The sequence below is a fragment of the Symphodus melops genome (genome assembly GCF_947650265.1).
Source record: "Symphodus melops genome assembly, chromosome: 15".
Lineage (NCBI taxonomy): Eukaryota > Metazoa > Chordata > Actinopteri > Labriformes > Labridae > Symphodus > Symphodus melops.
In genome coordinates this window covers 4,587,483-4,609,419 of record NC_136705.1, presented here as the reverse complement: position 1 = coordinate 4,609,419, position 21,937 = coordinate 4,587,483, and the positions used below count along the sequence as shown (strand labels likewise).

The following is a 21,937-nucleotide window of genomic DNA, read 5'->3' as shown; positions in this document are numbered from 1 at the left end:
GCCTCACAATCGATATCTCCATCGCTTTGGCAATCTCCTGAAGCTCCCGTGAGACCTTTGCAGAGCAGGTATAGTGTTTGTGGATGGCACGTAGCGTTTGTCTTATTTCTTTCAGCTGAGGAATTTCTTTAACACAGTCTAGAGCGGCTAGCTCTAGGCGATGAGCTACACACCAAATTGGGACGAGGGACGGGCACAAACACTGGAGTCTGGCAGTCACTCCGTTATTGACACCCAGCATAACAGCAGCACCATCACACCCAAAGCCAACCAGACGTTTTTTCAGGTCCTCCTCTCCCACCCCAACCTTCAACAGCCCTGCCAGAATGGCATCCAAAATGCCCTGGCTATGAGCGTGGTCCAGGGCAGTTAACTGGATGAGCTTGTTCACTGGTTTGCCATTCTCGAGGTAGGTGCAATAGATTAGCTCCTGGTCTTTCACAGATCGGTCAACTGAAGAGGCTTCGATAAACATGCGGCATGCCTGGTCATTGCTATAAGTTGTGCCGAGATCTAGACCGTTTGTTTGATGCAGATTCACCAGCTTCGGAAACATGGTGAAGGCGGCTTCTTCTTTGGCAACAAAGTAGGCAATGTTGAAGAGTTTTATCATCTTTTCTTTTATTGCTACATCCATTCTGTCTAAAGCTGACACTAGTGCTCCTCTTTCTGGGTTTAGTCTAACTTTTAGGGCATCTTCAGCTGACTTGTGTAAAGTTGTCTGCATGCTCTTTGATGCTCCTGATTCTGACCTTCTCTCCTGTCACCCCGTGGAACAGGCTGTTCCCCATGGCCTGAGCTGGACAGCTCCTGCATGTTTTGCAGTACATTAGTTGTGCAGTTTCATCATATTCAATAAATGAATAGCTCTTTTTCCAGTCAAGGAGAAATTTTCTTTTTCGTTTGGCTTCATAGCCAGAGCTGCTTTGTTTCTGAGGAGAAGTGGAAAATACATATTTGGTCAAAACGTTGCATACGTGGAAAGATTTTACAACAATCTTTATTATTCACATATATAAACCTCATAGAAAATACAAATTCACACTAAAAGATGAGGAATCATTTTAAAGTAATCAATTTTAACTGCTTTAAGTTTTATTTTGTAATAGACCCTTACATTTTCTGATATAATATGGATACAGGTAAATGTGATAATTGAGAGAGAGAGAGAGAGAGAGAGAGAGATGCGCTCTTTTCTCCCTGCTGAGAAATAGTTCAAAGTGCCCGTTTATTTTACATTTCTTCTCGTCACATTGCCTTATACGTTTAAGACCCCCAAATAACACCAATAACTAAAAGAGACCACAACAATGTAACATTGAAATCGTCTTAATAACATTATGCTTGATCTAATACAACTTTAATCACAGCCAACAGTGCCTGGCTGCCTTAAGTTAATGTTACTTAGCGAGGTTATGATCAGTTTCTTACTCTAACGTAACTTGAATGAATGAATGAATGACATTAAAAAAACAAAAGAAATGTGTCCTTACCTCAGAGTCGGGGTTTGTAACTGTAGTTTCTTAAGTTCTCCTCCTTAGATGATGAAGAAAAATCCGCTGACACTGACTTGCTTGCAATGTAAGACATCTATTTACAAAGTCAAGAAACAGCATCAGTCCAGGTTAGTCATGTTCCCTGGGAGAGTCACCAGCCAAATGTGATCCTCCTGAACAAAGGCAAGACCCTCTTATTTATACTGTATTGGCCAACAACAGCAGTACATTTACGACTTCATTTAGGCTTTGATCATTCAGGTGTGCCTCTCCTACAGTCCTGCACCCCCTGTGGTTCCTCAGGACATCTGACTTCAAAGGTTACACAGGTCACCATGAGGTGACTTCTTATCTCCCCCAATGTAGCCTAAGTGTCTGTTCTCATTTCAATACTACATTGTTTCTCTTTTACAATCTTAAGGAATGCCCCCATAAATAAACCCCTACATTGTCTTTGATGTTAAACCAATCTCTAACTTTAAGAACACCATTTGTCCCACCAACAGCTCACATGTTTCAGCAGCACATTTACACTTATTTATATTACCGTAAATTCCGGACTATAAGCCGCTACTTTTTTGTCACGTTTTGAACACTGCGGCTTTTACAAGGATGCGGCTTATTTATGGATTTTTCTTGCGGGACAATGAGCTTCTGCCGCAAAAACATTTGACCTCATCGCGTCGGATCTTAATATCAGTCATTTTGCGCTTCATGCACACACCCTCATCATGGAAAACACACGGAGAAATACATATGATGCAGCTTTCAAGTTAAAGGCGATCGACCTGGCTGTCAAAGAAGCTAACAGAGCTGCTGCACGTTAAGATGACACTGACAGTGACAACAGAGACTGAGGAAGTGAGTAATGAAGTCATTCTGAGGCAGTGAATGGATGGACTTTTTCTTGTGAAATGTATTAGTGTATTACAGTAATCTTTTTCATCAGCCGTATTACAGACACTGTTCGATAAAGGATTTCCAGTTAGTAGGCTTCGTTTTTGCAGATGTTACCTGTAGCCTACGTATTTAATCAAAAGTTAAAACAATGTTTTTATGTCACGTCTTTCTGTGTAAATAGCTCTTGTTATAACGTGGACACCTGCGGCTTATAATCAAGTGCGGCTTATATATGTACAAATACATTTATTTACCGTAAATTCCGTACTATTGAGCGCACCTGGATATAAGCCGCACCGGCTAAAAATAAGTAAATAAAAGTATTTGTACATATATAAGCCGCACTTGATTATAAGCCGCAGGTGTCCACGCTATAACAAGAGCTATTTACACAGACGTAGGTTACCGGTAACATCCGCAAATACTGTAGCGTCCGTACGGACGTTAAAGGACGACGAGAGCGTTCAAATAATAACTTTTAATAACCCGATCACTGTCGGCCGTGACCACGCCGTTTACAGCAGAGAACAACACATAACTTGCCGTAACAATCCAACTCTCTCCCCCAGCGTTCTCTCATACAGCCACTCAACACGTTCTCGCTGGTGCATTCACTGACTCTCCACATAATCGGAATTATGAACACATTATCAACTACTGACTTTACAACATGAACCGTTACAATACGAAGCCTAGCCGACGGTGTCTGTAACACGGCTGATGAAAAAGATGACCGTAATATATTTCACAAGAAAAAGTCCATCCATTCACTGCCTCAGAATGACTTCATTACTCACTTCCTCAGTCTCTGTTGTCGCTGTCAGTGTCATCTTAACGTGCAGCAGCTCTGTTAGCTTCTTTGACAGCCAGGTCGATCGCCTTTAACTTGAAAGCTGCATCATATGTATTTCTCCGTGTGTTTTCCATGATGAGGGTGCGTGCATGAAGCGCAAAATGACTGATATTAAGATCCGACGTGACGAAGTCAAATGTTTTTGCGGCAGAAGCTCATTGTCCCCCATAAAAAATCCATGCATTAGCCGCACCGGAGTAGAAGCCGCAGTGCTCGAAGTGTGAGAAAAAAGTAGCGGCTTATAGTCCGGAATTTACGGTACTTATTTTTAGCCGGTGCGGCTTATATCCAGGTGCGCTCAATAGTCCGGAATTTACGGTACATTATGTCGCATGTAAAATGCACTACATATTCCCCCCTTCGAGACTTTAGTCTCGAAAAAGAATAACACACAAAATACTTATGACATAACCCTCTGAGCATGACTAACATTAAAAATGTTTTTAGAGTGTGAGAGCGAAAAACCCATCAAGCAGACATCTTTCAAATACCATCATTCAATCTAGATAGGAAAATTCTCTCTACGGCCCCACTGCCCATGGCGACCACTTTTCAGTACTCTTAAAACAATTAAAATACTAACAAAATCAAATAACTTTGATGGATGATATACAAATGCATACATTAAGAACCTCAGAAACAAAATAAAAGATTGTTCAAAGTCAGGCTGGTCAACCCATCGCACCTTTCAATGAACTTGTCCTTACCTATTACCACTTTCCCTAAGGATCGAGAAAAGAAATAAAACACCTGAGGTCTTAATACATACATCTTGCACAGGTTTCCAAAAACATCAATATTAAATCTAAATAATATATCACACTAAACATCTAATGTAAAATAATAAAAGGAAAGAAGAATAAATGAGAGTAGGAAAAAGACAAAAGTTGCTTTGTAGGAGTATCAGCTTCTTCCATTGGACTGCAAAGATTGTCCATTCAAGAACTCCCATCATTATCTCCTCATTCAGTCCACTGTCCATCAGGATATCCTCCACTCGCCTACATTTGAACTTTCACATCCTTTAGGCTGAAGGAATCTCTGGACAGTCCATCATGCTCACATTGGTCTCCCCAATACTATCCTAGGAGAGAAATCACAAACCAGTATCTTTGCACAACAAAAGCATCAAAGATATAGTCATTTCATATCATACTTTCAAATGATCTCATTGTATGATTAACATATTTCAATGTCCCCCCTTTATCCATGCAGTCACTATTCAATTAAATCCCATGCATTGCAGATTTTAACAATTCAATTTCACCAACACCTTGGCTTTGCAGATGATATTATTACTCTATTTTATTTTTTCTCTATTTTTATCCTCTTGTTTTATTCACTATTTTATGCTCTATTGAATTTTATTCAAAAACTCTTCACCATTTCACCTGCTTGTAACTTCTTAAAACAAAAACTTATCAACAGAAACTAAAACTTAACCATTTAACAACAGAAAACTTATCAACAGACTGAACATCAACATTCTCCAAAAAATTATTTCAAACAAATCTTTCTTTATAACTTCCCCCCTTGCACATGAACTAATCATGTGCCCTCTGAATCATCAGACTAGCAGATCTTAGAGTACTACCATCAGCCTTTCACATCATCTCCACAGACCTCAAGTGACCCTCAGTCAGAGGCATAAAGACAACCAAAATATTCTCACTGAAGTCAATGTTAAAGTCCCTTTTAAAATGCACTCAAATGAAAGTAGACACCAACTCACTGCAAATCTACTTTAAGTAAAAGAAACCTATCAATGTCTCTTTTTATTTATTGTTAATTGAAAACAAATGTTTGCAAAATGTGTCCTACAAACATCCTTTTTACTCTTTTCACCAAAACAAAATATCAAATCTCCTCTCAGTCGCATACTCTCTCACCCGCATCCATGTCCTAGCATATGTAGGACTCAATCCTTCTTTTGATCATATCCACATCTCTGCTTCCTAGATCCATTCTCAGCACTTACTTATCTCCTTCTTTCTACTTCATCACATCCACCAACATCTTCATCCACATCACTTTCTTTTACCTTTTACCTTTACACATTCCTATTCAAATGAACAAGAAACTTTCATCCTTTTACACTTACTTTTTACCCTCATAACTACTTTTTTACAACACTCACAAACTTTTCCACTAGTTTTAGTTTTCAAACTGTTCCCTTTTTGAATAGATATGTATCTATATGTTTGCAATTTTTAAATTTAGAGTAGGTTACATCATTTAAGTTAACAAAACTTCTGAGATAGTTTCAAACAAACAAATATCTTTACTGATCACAATGTTCATACCTAAATTTATACTCAAAGTTCAGAACACCTTATCTTCAAGATGAGCTAAGCTGAACCTTCGGTCTACCACTCTTCTGGATTACTTAACCTATTTTCTTCAACTATTTAAACACACAGTAGTACAAATACTCAACTTAGCATTAGGCATTTGTGCTACAATAAACTTCTTCCAAAGCTTAGCTGACTAGTAGCTCTGGACTCCAGTACACTAGAGATATCTTGGACACTGGTGTCATAAATAGTTGATGACTAACAGCACTTAGCACATCCACCAGACAGCCTTCTGGTGTACACCTTATTGTGCAATTCATCTTCCATAAAGCATCTCTTCCTAGAAGTGCAATTGATGTATGTTCTAACACCAATATAGGTATTATTATTTTTGCAATGTCTATAACACAGCTCAATTGGTTGTGTGAGATTAATCAGCTGTTTCACAATCTGCCATTACTTCTAATAGTTGATCTTTACTTTTAATTCTATTTTTTTTTTTTAAATCTTGTTCTGACCCTGACACTACCTGCTGACACCCCCCTTTCGAGTCTTCTGGGCACCCCTAAAAACCTTCTCTGTGCTTCTGTAAGGATTCACAGAGATCAGCTGAAACCTCCTCTGAAGCTTCCTTTTGTCCTATAACAATTATGAGCAAGGTGGCCCACCAGTCCACAATTATAGCATACATCTGGAGGCTGTTGGAAATTTCCTCCTCTACCTCTGCCATAATTTCCCTGACCTCTTCCTCTCCATATCTGTGATCTGCCAAAATCTAACTGTGAAAAAGAAACATTAGGAATCATAGGTGTCGGCACGGCTGGCTGAAACTGTATCTGTCCCTGCTGGGGTTGAGGTGATATTTGATTTGGTTGAGGCTGACTCTGCATAACAACAACTTCTTTCTTCTCTTTATTCTTATTATCCACCAGCTGTATTTGATTAAGTTTTCTGATGATATCCTCATCCTGTTCTTTCTGATCATGCTCCTTTTTCCTTCTCTCTTTTGAGGCTTCTAACAATTTCTGTCCCTCAGTTTCAAACATCTGCAGAATGCCAAGTTCAGTTTGTCTTTTCTCCTTACGCCTTTTCCCTTTCCTTCCTTTCTTCTGATTAACTTTATACGTGGACACAAGAACCTGCATTGTTTTAATCACATCTAGGTTCAAAGTCCCTTCTTTTGGCCAGGGTTGGTCACTGTCAGACCAACGTTTGCTCCATTTTTGTGATATTTTTGCAACATTTTTAACCAGTGGATTAATCTTCTGCACAACAGCAACAGAAGTGACTGCTTGCGTAATTTTAGTACTCATCATTGACATTAAAATGATCCTCTTATTTCATTGAAATATAAATTGAACAACGTTAATCAAATCTAGATAGATAGACAAATTATTGATCCTAAGCAAAATTGAAAACATCCAGTATCAATATACCAGACGTAAAACACCAAATATAGCACTCTGCTACCACACTTAAAACCACTCCAAAAAGAGACAAAAAACTTCCTACTATGAAAGTACAATTGCGTATGTATCACCTAATGCATCTAATCACATCCAATTATCTCACTATGGAAATAGAATCAACGTTCCATCTCAAGACAACTCACACCAAACTAAACCTTCCTTAGATGATGAAACCCTCATTCATAGCACTCAACACTTTTGAATCAAATCAACTTTCCAACACAATAAGCAACCCAACCAACACTGCTTCATTAATCAACCAAATGCATCAGTCTGTTGCCAAGATTCCTCCTAAAAATTACCCTTTAATTTACCATAATCCTATATGCAAAAACAAACCAAACATATCATAAACTACTAGTTTACAAATGTATGTGCTCATAGATAAATGCAGGTGTCTGTTGAAAGAGTTTATGAATAAAATCGTACTGGCCTTGATCAAGCTTAAGGATTCCTATGAGTTGTCATCTGCAAAGCTTCAGTGTCCATGAATCACTGCATGGTGTCCGCTCATCTGCCTTTTGGACTGCTTCACTTCAGACTGAGGAAGTGAGTAATGAAGTCATTCTGAGGCAGTGAATGGATGGACTTTTTCTTGTGAAATATATTACGGTCATCTTTTTCATCAGCCGTGTTACAGACACCGTCGGCTAGGCTTCGTATTGTAACGGTTCATGTTGTAAAGTCAGTAGTTGATAATGTGTTCATAATTCCGATTATCTGGAGAGTCAGTGAATGCACCAGCGAGATTATTAAAAGTTATTATTTGAACGCTCTCGTCGTCCTTTAACGTCCGTATGGACGCTACAGTATTTGCGGATGTTACCGGTAGCCTACGTCTGTGTAAATAGCTCTTGTTATAGCGTGGACACCTGCAGCTTATAATCAAGTGCGGCTTATATATGTACAAATACATTTATTTACTTATTTTTAGCCGGTGCGGCTTATATCCAGGTGCGCTCAATAGTACGGAATTTACGGTAAACTTCAGATATAAAACAACAGATAATTCAATGTTGAAAAAATGAAAATGGACTCAAAACTAAGAAGAACTATTACAATTGTTTTTTATTTCAACAAGTGTGGCACAATCTTTATTTATTTTTTATTTTATTTTATAGTTTATTTTATGTTTATCATTAATGTTAGTGTACTTTTAATTGAATTATCTTACCAATAAGATAAAAGTAAACGATGTTTGAATAGTTCAATGATTATTTATTTCCCAAAAATAAAAACTAAACTTTTTTTCTCTAAAGATTTAGTGGATCATTTTCAGAATGTGGGATAACTGTGTAGATTCTTGAAGTTTAATCTAGGGTTTAATTGATCATTTCTTAATCTTATATTGTATTTAAACCCCTAAAGAACATATCATTCCCTCTGATATCTCCTTAACTTTATTATATCTCTCTTATCTAACAAAGAGAAAAAGAAGGGAGGAGGCTCTCTCTCCTCTCTCAGAAGCAATAAACTGTTTAACACATTTAAAGCACCTCCTCTTGCTCCACCTCTTAAATTTAACAACCACTTCCAGTATGAGCTGACCATCACAGAGTAAGCATCCTATCTAAAAATCCTCTTAAAGTCAGATCAAACCAACACCACAAAAATCACACATACACAAACAGACAAAAAAAAACCACACACCAACATATCAACCCAAACGCACCTCAACAGAAAATATTTTCTTTTATTCTACCTAAATATATACATATTAAACAAACTGTCCTTGTTGGTCTCTCCACTTCTCCTCAGACTCAACAAAGCTCATATTTTTATCTAATGCATAAATGTCCTTTGAAACAAAGGCTCATATACTTTACAACAGATACAAATGTCCCCTTTTAGGCTCATATTTTTATCTGGTTAAACAAAGTCCTATAAGGGGCTCATAGGTATTTAAACACTGAAGAAACAAACATGTCTCTCCTCATGACTTTACCAACTCTCCTTTCATCAATCTACTACATACACATACATATATTCTATTTTTTCAAATACACACAAACACACAGACATTACACAGAACTCAACACAGACAACAAGACTGTCCTGCAGCCCACATTGTCACACACCCAGGATCCATTAGCACACACACCTCCAAAGAACTCCACCATTCTATGTTACTTTAAAGTTTTTTTTTAATTCTAAGATTTTTCTCTGATGCATCAACAAAAATTCTTTGTTGCCACATTTTAGTCTTTTAACTCTTTTTTGTATGTTACCCCTTGACTATACGTTTATTTTATCTTTTAGTTATCACCCTCATAATTCAGTTCACAAATCAGACTACATCCCATTAAAGCCAACTTTCACTCGAAAGCTAAAATACACATGTCTTACTGTTATGATCTGGGCCCTGATTCATACTCTTGCATGGTGTTTTTTTTTAACTTCCTTATTACTAATTCTGCTATTCTAACTCTAACTCTTTTTTCTTCCTTTCTTCTTCTTCTTCTTTTTCAGCACTAGAGCCTGTTTTAAATCCCTTTTTGAACCCCAAAAACAGCCTCAAAGCATATTTTAAATCCCAAAAACCCCATGTTTCAACCCTTTATTCTGAACCCCTTTTAATTTTTAATTTTAAACCCCATAAATCCCCAATTTAGACAGAAATTACTTCAAACATTAACACATCATCTCTTTTCACTCCAAGTTCTTTGACAGTGGAGCCAGCACAACTACCTCAACAAAAATCAGCACTCTGACATGTGTGCACTCACCCAAAATGCTGCAGAATTGAAGAAGCTTCAATTGTGGCTGAAAAATGCTCCAAACTGACCCTGCTCGCAGCGCCATTAATGTAGTTTCTTAAGTTCTCCTCCTTAGACGATGATGTGTAGATGAAGAAAAATCCGCTGACACTGACTTGCTTGTAATGTAAGACATCTATTTACAAAGTCAAGAAACAGCATCAGTCCAGGTTAGTCATGTTCCCTGGGAGAGTCACCAGCCAAATGTGATCCTCCTGAACAAAGGCAAGACCCTCTTATTTATACAGTATTGGCCAACAACAGCAGTACATTTACGACTTCATTTAGGCTTTGATCATTCAGGTGTGCCTCTCCTACAGTCCTGCACCCCCTGTGGTTCCTCAGGACATCTGACTTCAAAGGTTACACAGGTCACCATGAGGTGACTTCTTATCTCCCCCAATGTAGCCTAAGTGTCTGTTCTCATTTCAATACTACATTGTTTCTCTTTTACAATCTTAAGGAATGCCCCCATAAATAAACCCCTACATTGTCTTTGATGTTAAACCAATCTCTAACTTTAAGAACACCATTTGTCCCACCAACAGCTCACATGTTTCAGCAGCACATTTACACTTATTTATATTACATTATGTCGCATGTAAAATACACTACATAACATTAGAAAATGATGCGGCAGCGGAAGTGCCCTCTCGAGGCTCGATCGGCGTAATCTTTAACCAACGTAACATACTTGTGCTGGTCCTGTCAGCAAGCCGTTTTTTAATGAGGGGATATATGGACCGGCAAGCGGCGGGAAAACTTTAGAATGTTTATATTGGGTCTCACGCACAGTAACCAAAATATACATATTGTAGCGCGAGGAGATGCGCTGACTTGTAGTCAGCTGGTGGTGTAGTATCTCCTTTACTTAGCGGAGGTTTTGACAAATACCCGTCCCGACGGTGTCCCGGGGGAGATTTCAGTTCGTCCCAAACACGTTTTTTTATCGTCCCCGGGACGACAGGACGCCGTTAGTCTCGAGCCCTGATATACAGGCTGATTATATGAAATGTCTAATGTCTTCAAAGCTAAATCAAGACAGAACTTGTTTGTGGAATAATAATTTAGCAAATATATATTTAAAGTTTCTCAATTTCCTTATCTGACATAATGATTGATTCTGTGATTGATTCAACAGAACATAATGCTTTCTCAATTAAATGTACTGTAACAGATGTGTCGGCTACACAAAGCAGTATTTGCTATTTCAGCCATTAAAACATGTTTGGCCTGTATTTTTCATCTACCTGGTGTCTACCACCAAAACTGTAAAACCTCAGATTATTTATCAATATGTGTAGTCTCTAAAGTTTGGAAAATCGGCCGACAATTTTAAAATCCTTATTTCAGCCCTGATCAGAACAGCTTGTTTCTGTGTCTGTAGCTTTAAATGCAAATGCACTGTGTCTGACCACGCCCCTCTCGATGGGCTCAGCTCAGCCGTTGGATCACTTCAGTCAATCTCAATGACCTAATATTGTGTCAATATTCCCGCCGTGGCTTAAATCAACCCAGTGAAATGACCCAGAAGATGAGGACCCAGCAATTGGGTCATGTAAATGACCCAGCATTATTTAGGGAGTATATGAACGCTGTGAAGGGAGTCCTCTTTTTAGTAGTTTCTGTGAGCACAAAAAAAAAGAAGTTTCCATATTGTGCCTTCCCGAGTTCTTACTTTGTCATGTGAATTGTTCTTTGTAAAGAACTTGTTATTAAACATTATAGTGGCGGTGTTTTGCTTTGGAAGGGAACAGGAAGCTCATATGAAATCTTGTCATTCTGATTATTCATATTAATACATTGGTTTGGTTATAGATAATTTTTTTCCTTTTTTTAATTTATTATTTATTGTCATGTTATGGTGGAAACTGTTGAAGTAAAGAGTAAGGGAAGACAAAGAATACATTTGTGTTTCAAAGTTGAAAGATTTAGTGCATGTAGTCTACTTTCTGAAGGTAAAACAAACTCAAATAAAAAGTATCGTAGAGTGATTTTTAAATTTATTGTTCAATTAGAACTGGATTTATTTTTTAATCGTGGGAAGAAACCGGAGCTCCCCGGAGTAAACCCACACCGCACCGTAGTTCACATCAGCGCGGCCCTTTGGATAGTAAAGTCTGATGTTGATATGGCGGGTCTGATTATGTGACATAACTGATATCAGATATCAGTGGGATCTTGGCTACTGTCTATAAGAAGATTGGTAAAGCTTCCTTGCGCTGTTGTGAAAGTGACTCTGGCTTTTGGACCGTGTTGTCTGTGGTGGACATGGCTTCATCGGGCTGTCACTTTCTCTTACAGTACCTGTGATGGGTGTATATGGCAGCCTCAATATTTCTTTACTACTGGGCTCCTCACTATAAGGAGATGGGTAACGCTTCCTTGCGCTAATGAAAGGTTCACCCAGCTCTGTGGTTTGTGGCTCATGTGGCCTCAGCGGGGTCATGGGATGCGGTAGAGTACTTTGGTAAGTTGCGAATGGCTGCCACTCTCTCCTACTTTGTCCTGACTTCTGATTGGATGCATGCAAAGATTCCTGCACACTCCTAGGGCTGATGAAAGAAACACCCTGGCCTTTGGACCGTGTTGTCTGTGGTGGACATGGCTTCATCGGGCTGTCACTTTCTCTTACAGTACCTTTGTTGGGTATATGTGGCAGCCCCAATATTTCTTTACTACTGGGCTTCTCACTATAAGGAGATGGGTAAAGCTTCCTTGCGCTGATGAAAGATTCACCCAGCTCTTTGGATTGTGGCTCACGTGGCCTCAGCGGGGTCTTACGACGCGGTAGACTACTTTGGTAAGTTGCGAATGGCTGCCATTCTCTCCTTCTTAGTCCTGACTTCTGATTGGATGCATGCAAAGATTCCTGCACACTCCTAGGGCTGATGAAAGAAACACCCTGGCCTTTGGATTGTGGCGTCACTGGTTGATGCTGCTTTTGTGAAATGTGTGGCTGACTATCTTCGTTCTGCATAGGTGGTGACCCAACTGTCGTGGCAGTTGTTTGAGAGCGCTGCTTAGATGAACAAAGTTGTTCTGGTTTCACTGAGGTTTTGGATTGTGCAGTCTGTGGCAGACTTGGCTTCAGCTTAGTCAGATCATCCTTCTTGGCATTTAGGGGTTTTTGATGACTTGCCGCAGGGACATTGTGATGGGGAGGAGTCTGAAGTGTACCCTTACGGGTGTGCTCCCCTGCATTAAAGACATTTCTCGACTGTGTTGGTTGAACAGATTTTTCGGTCCTCTTCTTGAAAGATTTTTGAGGTTGCATACTGTCAATGTCAATGTTGTCATCTGAGTCCCCTTGATTTTCTGCATCAAGAAAAGCTTCAATGACAATCATCTCATTGATCTTCTCCTCCACAAAACTCAAGGAGGATTGGACGTCCTGAGAAAAGCTGCTCACATCATCCTGAATTACTGTAGAGTCATACTCTATCTGATAGCAAATGTTTTGTAATCTACTCTTGGCCTGGTCTATGAATTTTGTTTTGATGGCGTTTTGGTTTTCATATTTCTCAGCCCGTTCCTCCATTTCACTTCCTTGCTTCTGTAAACTTCTGAGCTGCAGGGAAATGTCTTGATCGTGTTGTAAATCTGCTTCTGTTAGCTGCTCCAGCTCAGATATCAAATGACTGTTTTCATCTCTGAGAGCCTCAGTGTTTGTGTTTTGGTCATGGATGAGTTTTTCTAGAACAGAGGAGTTGTAATCCGCCTTGATTAATCGTGTGACCGCCAGGTCTAAGTCTTCCTCCCCTGTCATACTCTGCATCATCTCAAACATTTCCTTCAGCTCGTCCACAGACTTCTCTCCTGCACATATCCTCTTTAGCTCGTAAATCCTCTTGAGAGACAACTCTTTACGTCCCGTCTTATGACTTAACTTTTGCTTAGATTGTTCAACGAAGAGTTGTTGCCGTCTGCGCTCATGTTCCAGAGTAGCGGTCAGTTGGCCCACGTCGTCATTATACCATTGAAGTTTCTCTTCTGCCTCAGCCTTCTTCGTTTTCAGTACCTTTTGTTTTTTTCTAAGTCCATCATGAACAGCATTAGCCTCGTGCTGAAGTTTAGTATTCAACGTCTCGTCCGCCTTATGTTTCTTTTCGAACCGTTTTTTGTCATTTAGAAAAGACTCATGTTCTTTTTCTAATAACCCCTCCTCCTTCTTCAAATGAGTGATGTCTACATTACCTTGACTGACGCAAGAAAGGGCAAATACCTTCCTCCTTTCATACCTCTCTATAAGCTCTTCCCTTCTGTCAAGGTTTGCGAGTATTCTATAATCGTGGTCCCGTGCCCTTAGATGCTTTATCGTCTGCCTCTTTTCTCTTAACTTTTCGCGACGCCATTTATCTTGGTTCTCCTCCAACTTTCGAGAAAGTTTGCCGTACAGCTTTAACGCATCTCTAAGTCTTTCCTCGTCCTCTGTATCACGCTCCTCGAGCGTCATGCTGTAACATGGACCCGCCTCTGTGCTGAACTCTTCATTCTCCCTTCGCAGAATTGTAAGATCACGGTTGTCTTTGAAGTCGGTTTTCTTCTCCCTCCTTAAGTTTTCCTTCATTTGTCTTTGTTTAAATATAAGCTGTTTTTGGAGCTGAGCTAATTCTGACTCTAGAGCTTCCATCTCAAAGTCTGGTAAATCAGTTGTGACATTCCTAGATTTAGCCATGGCTTTTAAAGTCAGCAGCTAAAAGTTGAAAATCAGATCCTGTTGAGTATACCGTCAGCTCACTGGTTGCTGTTGAGTTCAAGAACAATTTACCAAAGACATTTGATAGTTACTTTTTGTCTTTGATCTCTTGCATAACTGATGATGTCATATTCCAGATGATGTCACATTCTAGATATTCAAATGTAAACAGAAATGTTAAGATGAAAAAAATTACAAAAGATTCCAAAGACTACAAGTGTCAAACTTAGTTGCCAAGCAACCCCAGCAGTCCTCTGACAGCCTGTAGTGAATGAATCTGTCAACACAAAGAAAACACGTTTTCTTTTATTATTATTATTTGAAATTGTTTGTGAACTTCAATTATTAAATATAATTTTCTGCTAAATATAATTTTATACTTGTACAGGAAATAAATAATGGCAGTTGCCCATTTTCAATAATAATAAAAATGTATTTTTTTTAATGATTTTCTTTTTGCTGTCACAGCAATCTCAGTTGTAAATGAATGAACTTTTGGTGCGCCATACTTTTACAGCACTTTGCCTATTCCTGTAAAGGCAAAAACAACAAAGACCATGAATATTCAAAATAGCATATATCAGAAATGTAACAGTCTCATAATTCAGTCCACATCATGCCCCTGTTATTATTAGTACACAGCCATCTCAGAGGCTCAACTTCAAAAACTTCAATTGTTAGATGTCTAAGGAGCCCTAACATCTGAACCTTGTTTTGTCTGTTTTCAGTCTTTTTCCAAGCTGAGAAACCATCGACTGTCCAACATTTGCATCACTTCTAAAACTGTCTTGCCAACATTGCAGGCCCTAATGAAAAAGCCAATGATTTGTCACTGCATGCATGACTTCTATTTGGAGCTGTTATCCGTGTCACTTCTGTCAATTCAGAGGAAGGCGATAAAGATATCAGTGGCGCTTCAGTAAGAAACTCCTCTTTTCTTTTGTTTCTGACCAAATCAAGAAAAAACAAAAAAGCTCTCTGATGAAAAATAATGGATTTGTGGGATTCAAAGGGCAGCACACAGATTGTAGGAGCCTAATGTCACATTTTATGCTTCTTTGCTGAATATCTTCTCTGAAAAATATATTTCCAAAACTTCAGTTTTGGAAATATATTTGTAAATCGCGATCCTGAAGTCATTGTTGCTCGCATATAGATTGGTGTAGTTTTGAGTCCTAAAACCAGGTAGTGAGTTAGCACTTTAGCGCCATGGGTTCCTAACTCTAAAACTCAATGGGGATTTTGACTGGGTTTTTGTTTAGACGCCTGAAGTAAGGTCTGTGGTTAACACAAGCTGAAGAGATGTAAACGTTTTCGTTTTTCAGAAAAGCTCTGAGTGTTCTCGCACTCATAAAGCAAAAAATAAAGAAATGTAATGTTTCAGTCTCCCAGGGGATTCTCCCCTCCCGATAATCTTAAGGACGCCCTGATCATCATAAGATAATCTTATAAGATCATCCTGCCGTGTGTGGTGTGTTCAGACTGCTCTCGTCTGGTCGGAAGAATGTCGGGACTGCTCCGATCTCAAATCGAGGATATTCAACATGTTGGATTGTTTTGGCCCGATCTCTCATCATGTGTGGTGTTTCCGGCCTTTAGCTGTTAGCTGACTACAGTTAAACACTCTTACTGCAGTCTCACACACAAACGCATACACAGACACACACACGGCAACCACCCTCACAATTTCTGCAGCAATTGTCTAGTTGCAATTGCAATAGTTAGACATAATATCGTTCAACCCCAACCGTAGTCTCTTCAACTTTATACACATTTGTAAAGCAAAGACCTTGACGAAAGTCCTCACTCTTCTATATACTGTACTTTCTCCTCTTCTTAAGAACACACAGTCCTCTGTCTCCTTTTCCTGTCTGATATGATCCATAATGCAGATTCACTGCCAGAGCTACAGTCTAATCCTGCCCATCTCTTTTGTCTTGTCCATCACTCTCCATTAGACCATGTCATGATTAATTACACTACTTCTGCTGTCTTGTAATTGATTTGGTATGCGGCTTGATGTTTGAAGTCATCGCAAGTGACTCGGCTGTCAACCGTGTTGTTTCAGTGCAGACAGAAAAGTCAGAGGACGTTATGGGCGGCACTATAACCTACTTTATCTAATCTAAGTGTTGTATCTGGATTACACGACCAGAGAAAATTTCTCTTTTCTGTAAGAGACTTAAAAAGAAATGTAAGTGGACCCGTGTAGTTTAAGTGCTCCCTAAAATGTGACGCATATCCCACTGGACGTTTATTTTCTCGCAAAATCGACGACATGCGGGAAAGCAGACACAGGTTGGATTCGAACCCGGGCTGTGATCTTAAAAGACCGTAGCCTCCTAAACACCAGGCTACAGGCCCTAATGTTTTCATTGTTTTTATCATAACTGGCCAATTATTTTATAGAGCAGTCAAGACATTTAAACGTGCTAATTACATTCTCTGATGGTCTCAAAGCTCCCGATGTAAGTGTGATCGTAATAGTGCTGCCTTTACGTGAATAAAACTTGAGAGTGACGTATGATATTCCTACTAAGAGTTCGTGATTAATCCCGCCTGGGGTTAACTGGTAACTCAATCTGATCTCTTCATCTTTGCAGACACCTTTGAAATGGTCTCGGAGGACGAGGACGGGAAAGTGATGTTCAAGGTCAACTACCACTACATGTCTCAGGTGAAGAACGCCAGCGATACAAACAGCGCAGCCCGATCTCGTCGCCTGGCCCAGGAAGCCGTGACCCTGTCCACCTCTTTGCCCCTGTCCTCCTTTTCCAGCGTGTTCGTCCGCTGCGATGAAGAGAGACTTGACATCATGAAGGTAGAGTTCTACTTCAGCTCTGTTACAAGCCAACATGCTGAGCTCATGACATGCAGTTAAACTTCCTGTTGAATGGCCATTGTACACGTTGTAGAGTAAGGTGTTGTGACATCATTCAAATATAGTAATGTTCATTTGTAAGGTGCTGAACTCTGGTACAGTATAAATAGAAAGCACTGTTTTGGAGAAGTGAGTCAGACTGCTGGAACACGTGTGTGTTTCTAGGACTTGTCATCGACGGCTCTTACTCATTCCCCTCGTGACATTTTAGGAATGGATCTCACCCCACAAGTTAATTAAAGGCGACGTCTCCTTCACTAAATGTCAAAATCCTCGTTCTTCTGTGTTCAAACGAACTCTTTAAAGCTGTGCAGCAGCATACCATTAACTGAAGTGAAGTTGGATACAAAATAGTATACAAATCTGCTCACAACCATCAAATTCAAACCGTCTTACTCCGTGTACACTCTTAACGTGTTAATGTGAGAATTTACTACGTGCTAGCAATTTTTTTAAAGCAGGATGCCAAATACTGCATTTTTTTTTAAGTTTGAGCACAGACCTCGAAGCAAAAGAAACTTCTTCTTTTTTTTAGCTGAACACATGTCATCGTTTTTTAGGACGTGGCACCAAAGTCAGGTTTAAAAGAAAAGATCTTTGCCCTCAGCCAGCAGTCCTGTCACAGCAAGGCACCGTTTTGTTACGTAAACATGTTCATACAAACCAACCAAAATTAACCTTCCCAAGAAAAGCGTAGCCTCAGGGGCAGCATCAGCAGAAAGGGACAGTGGTTGCTGAGGTGGAAATTTTATGATCTTTTGAGGGGTCAGTACTTCCTCGTGCGTCGCCCCTGCTTCCTTCCATTAGCACCCAATGAGCCTTGTGCGAATCCTCAGCCCTGTGACTGCTGCACGCTGGTTATAGACATGTAATGCTTCCCCACCAGATTTGACCGACTTTGGTTGGAAGTGCGATTAAAGTGTTGGGTCTGACTGTTCATGTCAAAATAAACTTGATGCATGAATGGTCCTCAGCGCCCTTAAGAAATATTCCAAGTGTTATTGCCAAGTCATCTCAGTGTTACAAACCCTGACAGCACTACTCAAGACCCATGTAGTGGTTTAGACAAGTGTCACGATGTTTGTATCTCCCTGAACGAACAACACATCCACACTGCATGGCCACATATAGTGTCCTATAGTCCCCCAGCAGGCTCTGCAAGCTGTCAGCTGTGTATCATTCAGCTTCAACCACCCTCCAAAGAGAGTCCTGAGAGTTGATGGACTGATGTGGAGTCCAAGATTTTTAAACAATGTGGGGTCGTTCCCAAAGTGAGAATCTTAAGGACTCCATTGAAGTTATGAAAATGTCCATAATTTAATTCTTTTTGATACATGTGTTAAGATGACACAATCTCTGTTATTTGGATGGTCAATAGTCTAAAAGTATCAAAGCTGTGTGTGTGTGTGTGCGTTTTATTATTTTTATTTTATTTTTTTCAACAAAAAAACTTCAGACATATTTCATACAAATGCTACTATGAACACAAAAAAAAAGACAGATGCTTCACGGGTCTTTTTGCCTTCTCGCAAAGATACACGAGTGACTTTTGTGTCTCTTCAGAACCGACGGAGAGAAGAGGAGGTGATATTGTTTAAATTGCACAACGACATGAGAAAACGAATTCAGACATTGTTTAGTTTAGCTTGTTAGTTTATTTGTCAGCGACCACGTGTAAAAATAACATTAAAGATGCTTTGTACCAGATTATAGCAGTTTGCTAATGTCCACCTGCAGGCGGGTCAACACTGAATATACATGAAGAATACAGAAAAATGTACATTCAGATCATATCACAGTAAATAAACATGTGCTAAGACTCCACACATACACGAAAGAATGTTTGCATCATCAGAGTTAAAATACTGAACACTAAGAGGAAAACAATAACTAATGTGAGCATGATTGGTTATTTACCGTGCATTTCTTGATGTCTCGTGAAAGCAGGATGTACAGTACGTTCAGGAGCTCTCGCAATTTCTGTGAATTTAAAAACCGAAAAATACCCAATGTTGTGTCCTTAGGCCCCTTTTTTGTTTTTGTTCCCGTGATATTGAAACGGGCCTAGAAATAATTTTGTTTGACACTCGAGTATGTTGACAACACTTGTGCGCTCTAGTGCTGTTTACTGTTTCATCTTCACTTACACAGCTTTAAGAATAAAATGCCTTTTTCAGCAGCTCATTCTGAAAAACTACAAACCTTCCTGCTAATAAGCTTCTCAATGTTTTTTATTCAAGATATTTTATTCTTCACAGTATTTAACTGTCAAGATTTATTCACATTGAAATCCCGATCTGTATTATAGTTCTAAGTGCTTGTGTGTATTTGATGAATTAGCTAATTTCATTTAGGGAGATAATAAACAGTTTATTCTACAAACACCATGAGCACTGTGGATAGAACTGGTCTTTTTCTCTCAGCTCATTTCACCCTTTAGCCTCGTTGTTAATTACATTGTTGTTCCAGTGGAAAATACTGAAATAGACTCTGTACCAGTTCTCCATTAATATTTTGCCTTCTGGCCTTTGTTTAATCCATATTTACAGTTATCAGCGCGTACACCTTTCTTTAATTAACCCTCGTTCAGTGAGTGATTAATAAGGAGTCTTTCTCAGGCTGGCTGTATTAAAGCCTCCCTCCCCCTCTCTGTGTTTTTCAGGTTCTAATCACAGGCCCGGCCGACACACCGTACGCCAACGGCTGCTTCGAGTTCGATGTGTACTTTCCTCAAGACTATCCCAACTCGCCTCCACTGGTCAACCTGGAGACAACCGGTGGACACAGCGTGCGCTTTAACCCTAACCTCTACAATGATGGCAAGGTAAGTTCAAAAGAAGGCTAACCTTTTCATTAAGGACATGTGAATGTTGTCTCAGTTTTATGAGACTCGAGATAGAAAAGAAGAGATATCTCGAACTTGGGGAGATAGAAATCCCCCCAAGTTCCTCTGTGTGTGGTAATCACACTGTGAATAATGAGAGGCCATTTTTGTCCATTTAGTCATCGACAAGAGCATCCATACATTACATGCAAATGCACTTTCTCTCTATTTTTACTAACTATACTTTGGCCACATTGTTGCTCTTAGTTTGTATTAACACAGATCCTTTTTTTTTTTTAAACGATGTACTGTAGATCTGTGTTTGCATAGTGTTGTTAGGTAGATTTGTTATTGCTGGCTCCTCCACTGTACGTTCTCCATGACTCTTCTGTTATGAGGAGAGGAAATGGAAGGGTGGAAAATCAGGGTATCACGGTTTTTAAAGCCACAATAATCTACAAAACGTAGACGACAGTTTAACTTAGGATGTGATTTGTTGAAAAATACAGAAAGGTTTCATTAAATTGTGATGAGATGATGGAAATAAGAACACAATCAGCAAAACGTTCAGACGCTGACGGTTGATTAGTGTTTTATTTGGGTGCATCTGAATTATGTATTAATGCATTCAGATTTTTCGATTTGGAAGTGGATATATAGTAATGATATTTAAAACTATTTACTACACGTAAAATAGGAAACGGTATGCTGAATTGAATTTTAATAAATTCAATTATTTTATTTTTAAATTCCTTTGAACTTTTGATCAGTAAAAGTTTCCAACATTGTTCCTAAATATCAGACTCGACCCTCTCCACTCTGTATGACATATTTGAGTTGTGCTTGGATCATAACAATTGTATTCAGTATTTAGTTCATGGCATTTCTGTTTGACATTTCTTAACCTCTCTGTATTTTGAGGTAATTAAAGGAAAACCTTGACTGATGGTCCATCCAAACGCACATAATCTGGCTGTAGTGTCAAACTGACCCAGAGTCTCTGCCACATGGCAGACATCATTTCAAATGCAACAGTTGGAGGTGGACTGAAACATTTCTCCATGTGAGACACGTTAGGAGATGAACTGCTCCCTGCACACACTGCCGTTTGGAAAAGGGCTCATCGGGTGCTGGCTCGATGAGTAATGGTTGACTGAAAGCTGGACTAAAATGGCTGACTTACAGTAACTTAACAGTTTCTCTCTCATCCCTATTAATGTCCCTGCGTGTCACAAAAACAAAAAGAAAAAAAACCCTATCGTTAGCTTTTGGTAGCAAGTGGAAACTATTTAATGTCACTCTTCAATCAGTGAGGGTTAAGAAAAGTGATCCAGACCTGCAGTTTATCTGGAGTGCTTTCATGTCTCAGTCTGCAGGCCTTAGTGTTTTAGTGAAAACATTACCAAAGAAGTCCACATTGAAGGTCACTGTGACCTCTGTAATACCTACATATTGTATGTTTCACTTTAGTAACACAAGAGGGCTTTATGGATTTAGAAAAGCAGATTATGTTGAACACATCTGAAGAGAAATGTGTTTGACAGAAATGGCCCGGACACTCTTCAACGCCTCTGTGTAAGGCTTATATGTGACTACAGTATGTGCGTGGCATAACCCACAAACTGATTCTGTGTGTATTGTGTTTGTTCAGGTATGTTTAAGTATCCTCAACACGTGGCACGGGAGACCAGAGGAGAAATGGAACCCACAGACCTCAAGCTTTTTACAGGTGAGCTGACGATCCATCAGGACAGTCACCTGTCTG

The 21,937-nt window shown here is 39.4% G+C and overlaps 1 protein-coding gene across 8 annotated transcripts in view; it reads left to right on the top strand.

Moving 5' to 3' along the window:
- The window catches only part of birc6 (baculoviral IAP repeat containing 6), a 132,715-nt gene that overhangs the window by 97,808 nt on the left and 12,970 nt on the right, over window positions 1–21,937 (top strand). For all 8 annotated transcript variants that reach the window (XM_079363051.1, XM_079363055.1, XM_079363053.1 and 5 more), the window contains exons 68-70: window positions 17,071–17,288; window positions 20,011–20,172; window positions 21,824–21,901. In XM_079363051.1, the coding sequence (XP_079219177.1) occupies window positions 17,071–17,288; window positions 20,011–20,172; window positions 21,824–21,901 (458 nt within the window). The remainder of the gene's footprint in view (window positions 1–17,070; window positions 17,289–20,010; window positions 20,173–21,823; window positions 21,902–21,937) is intronic.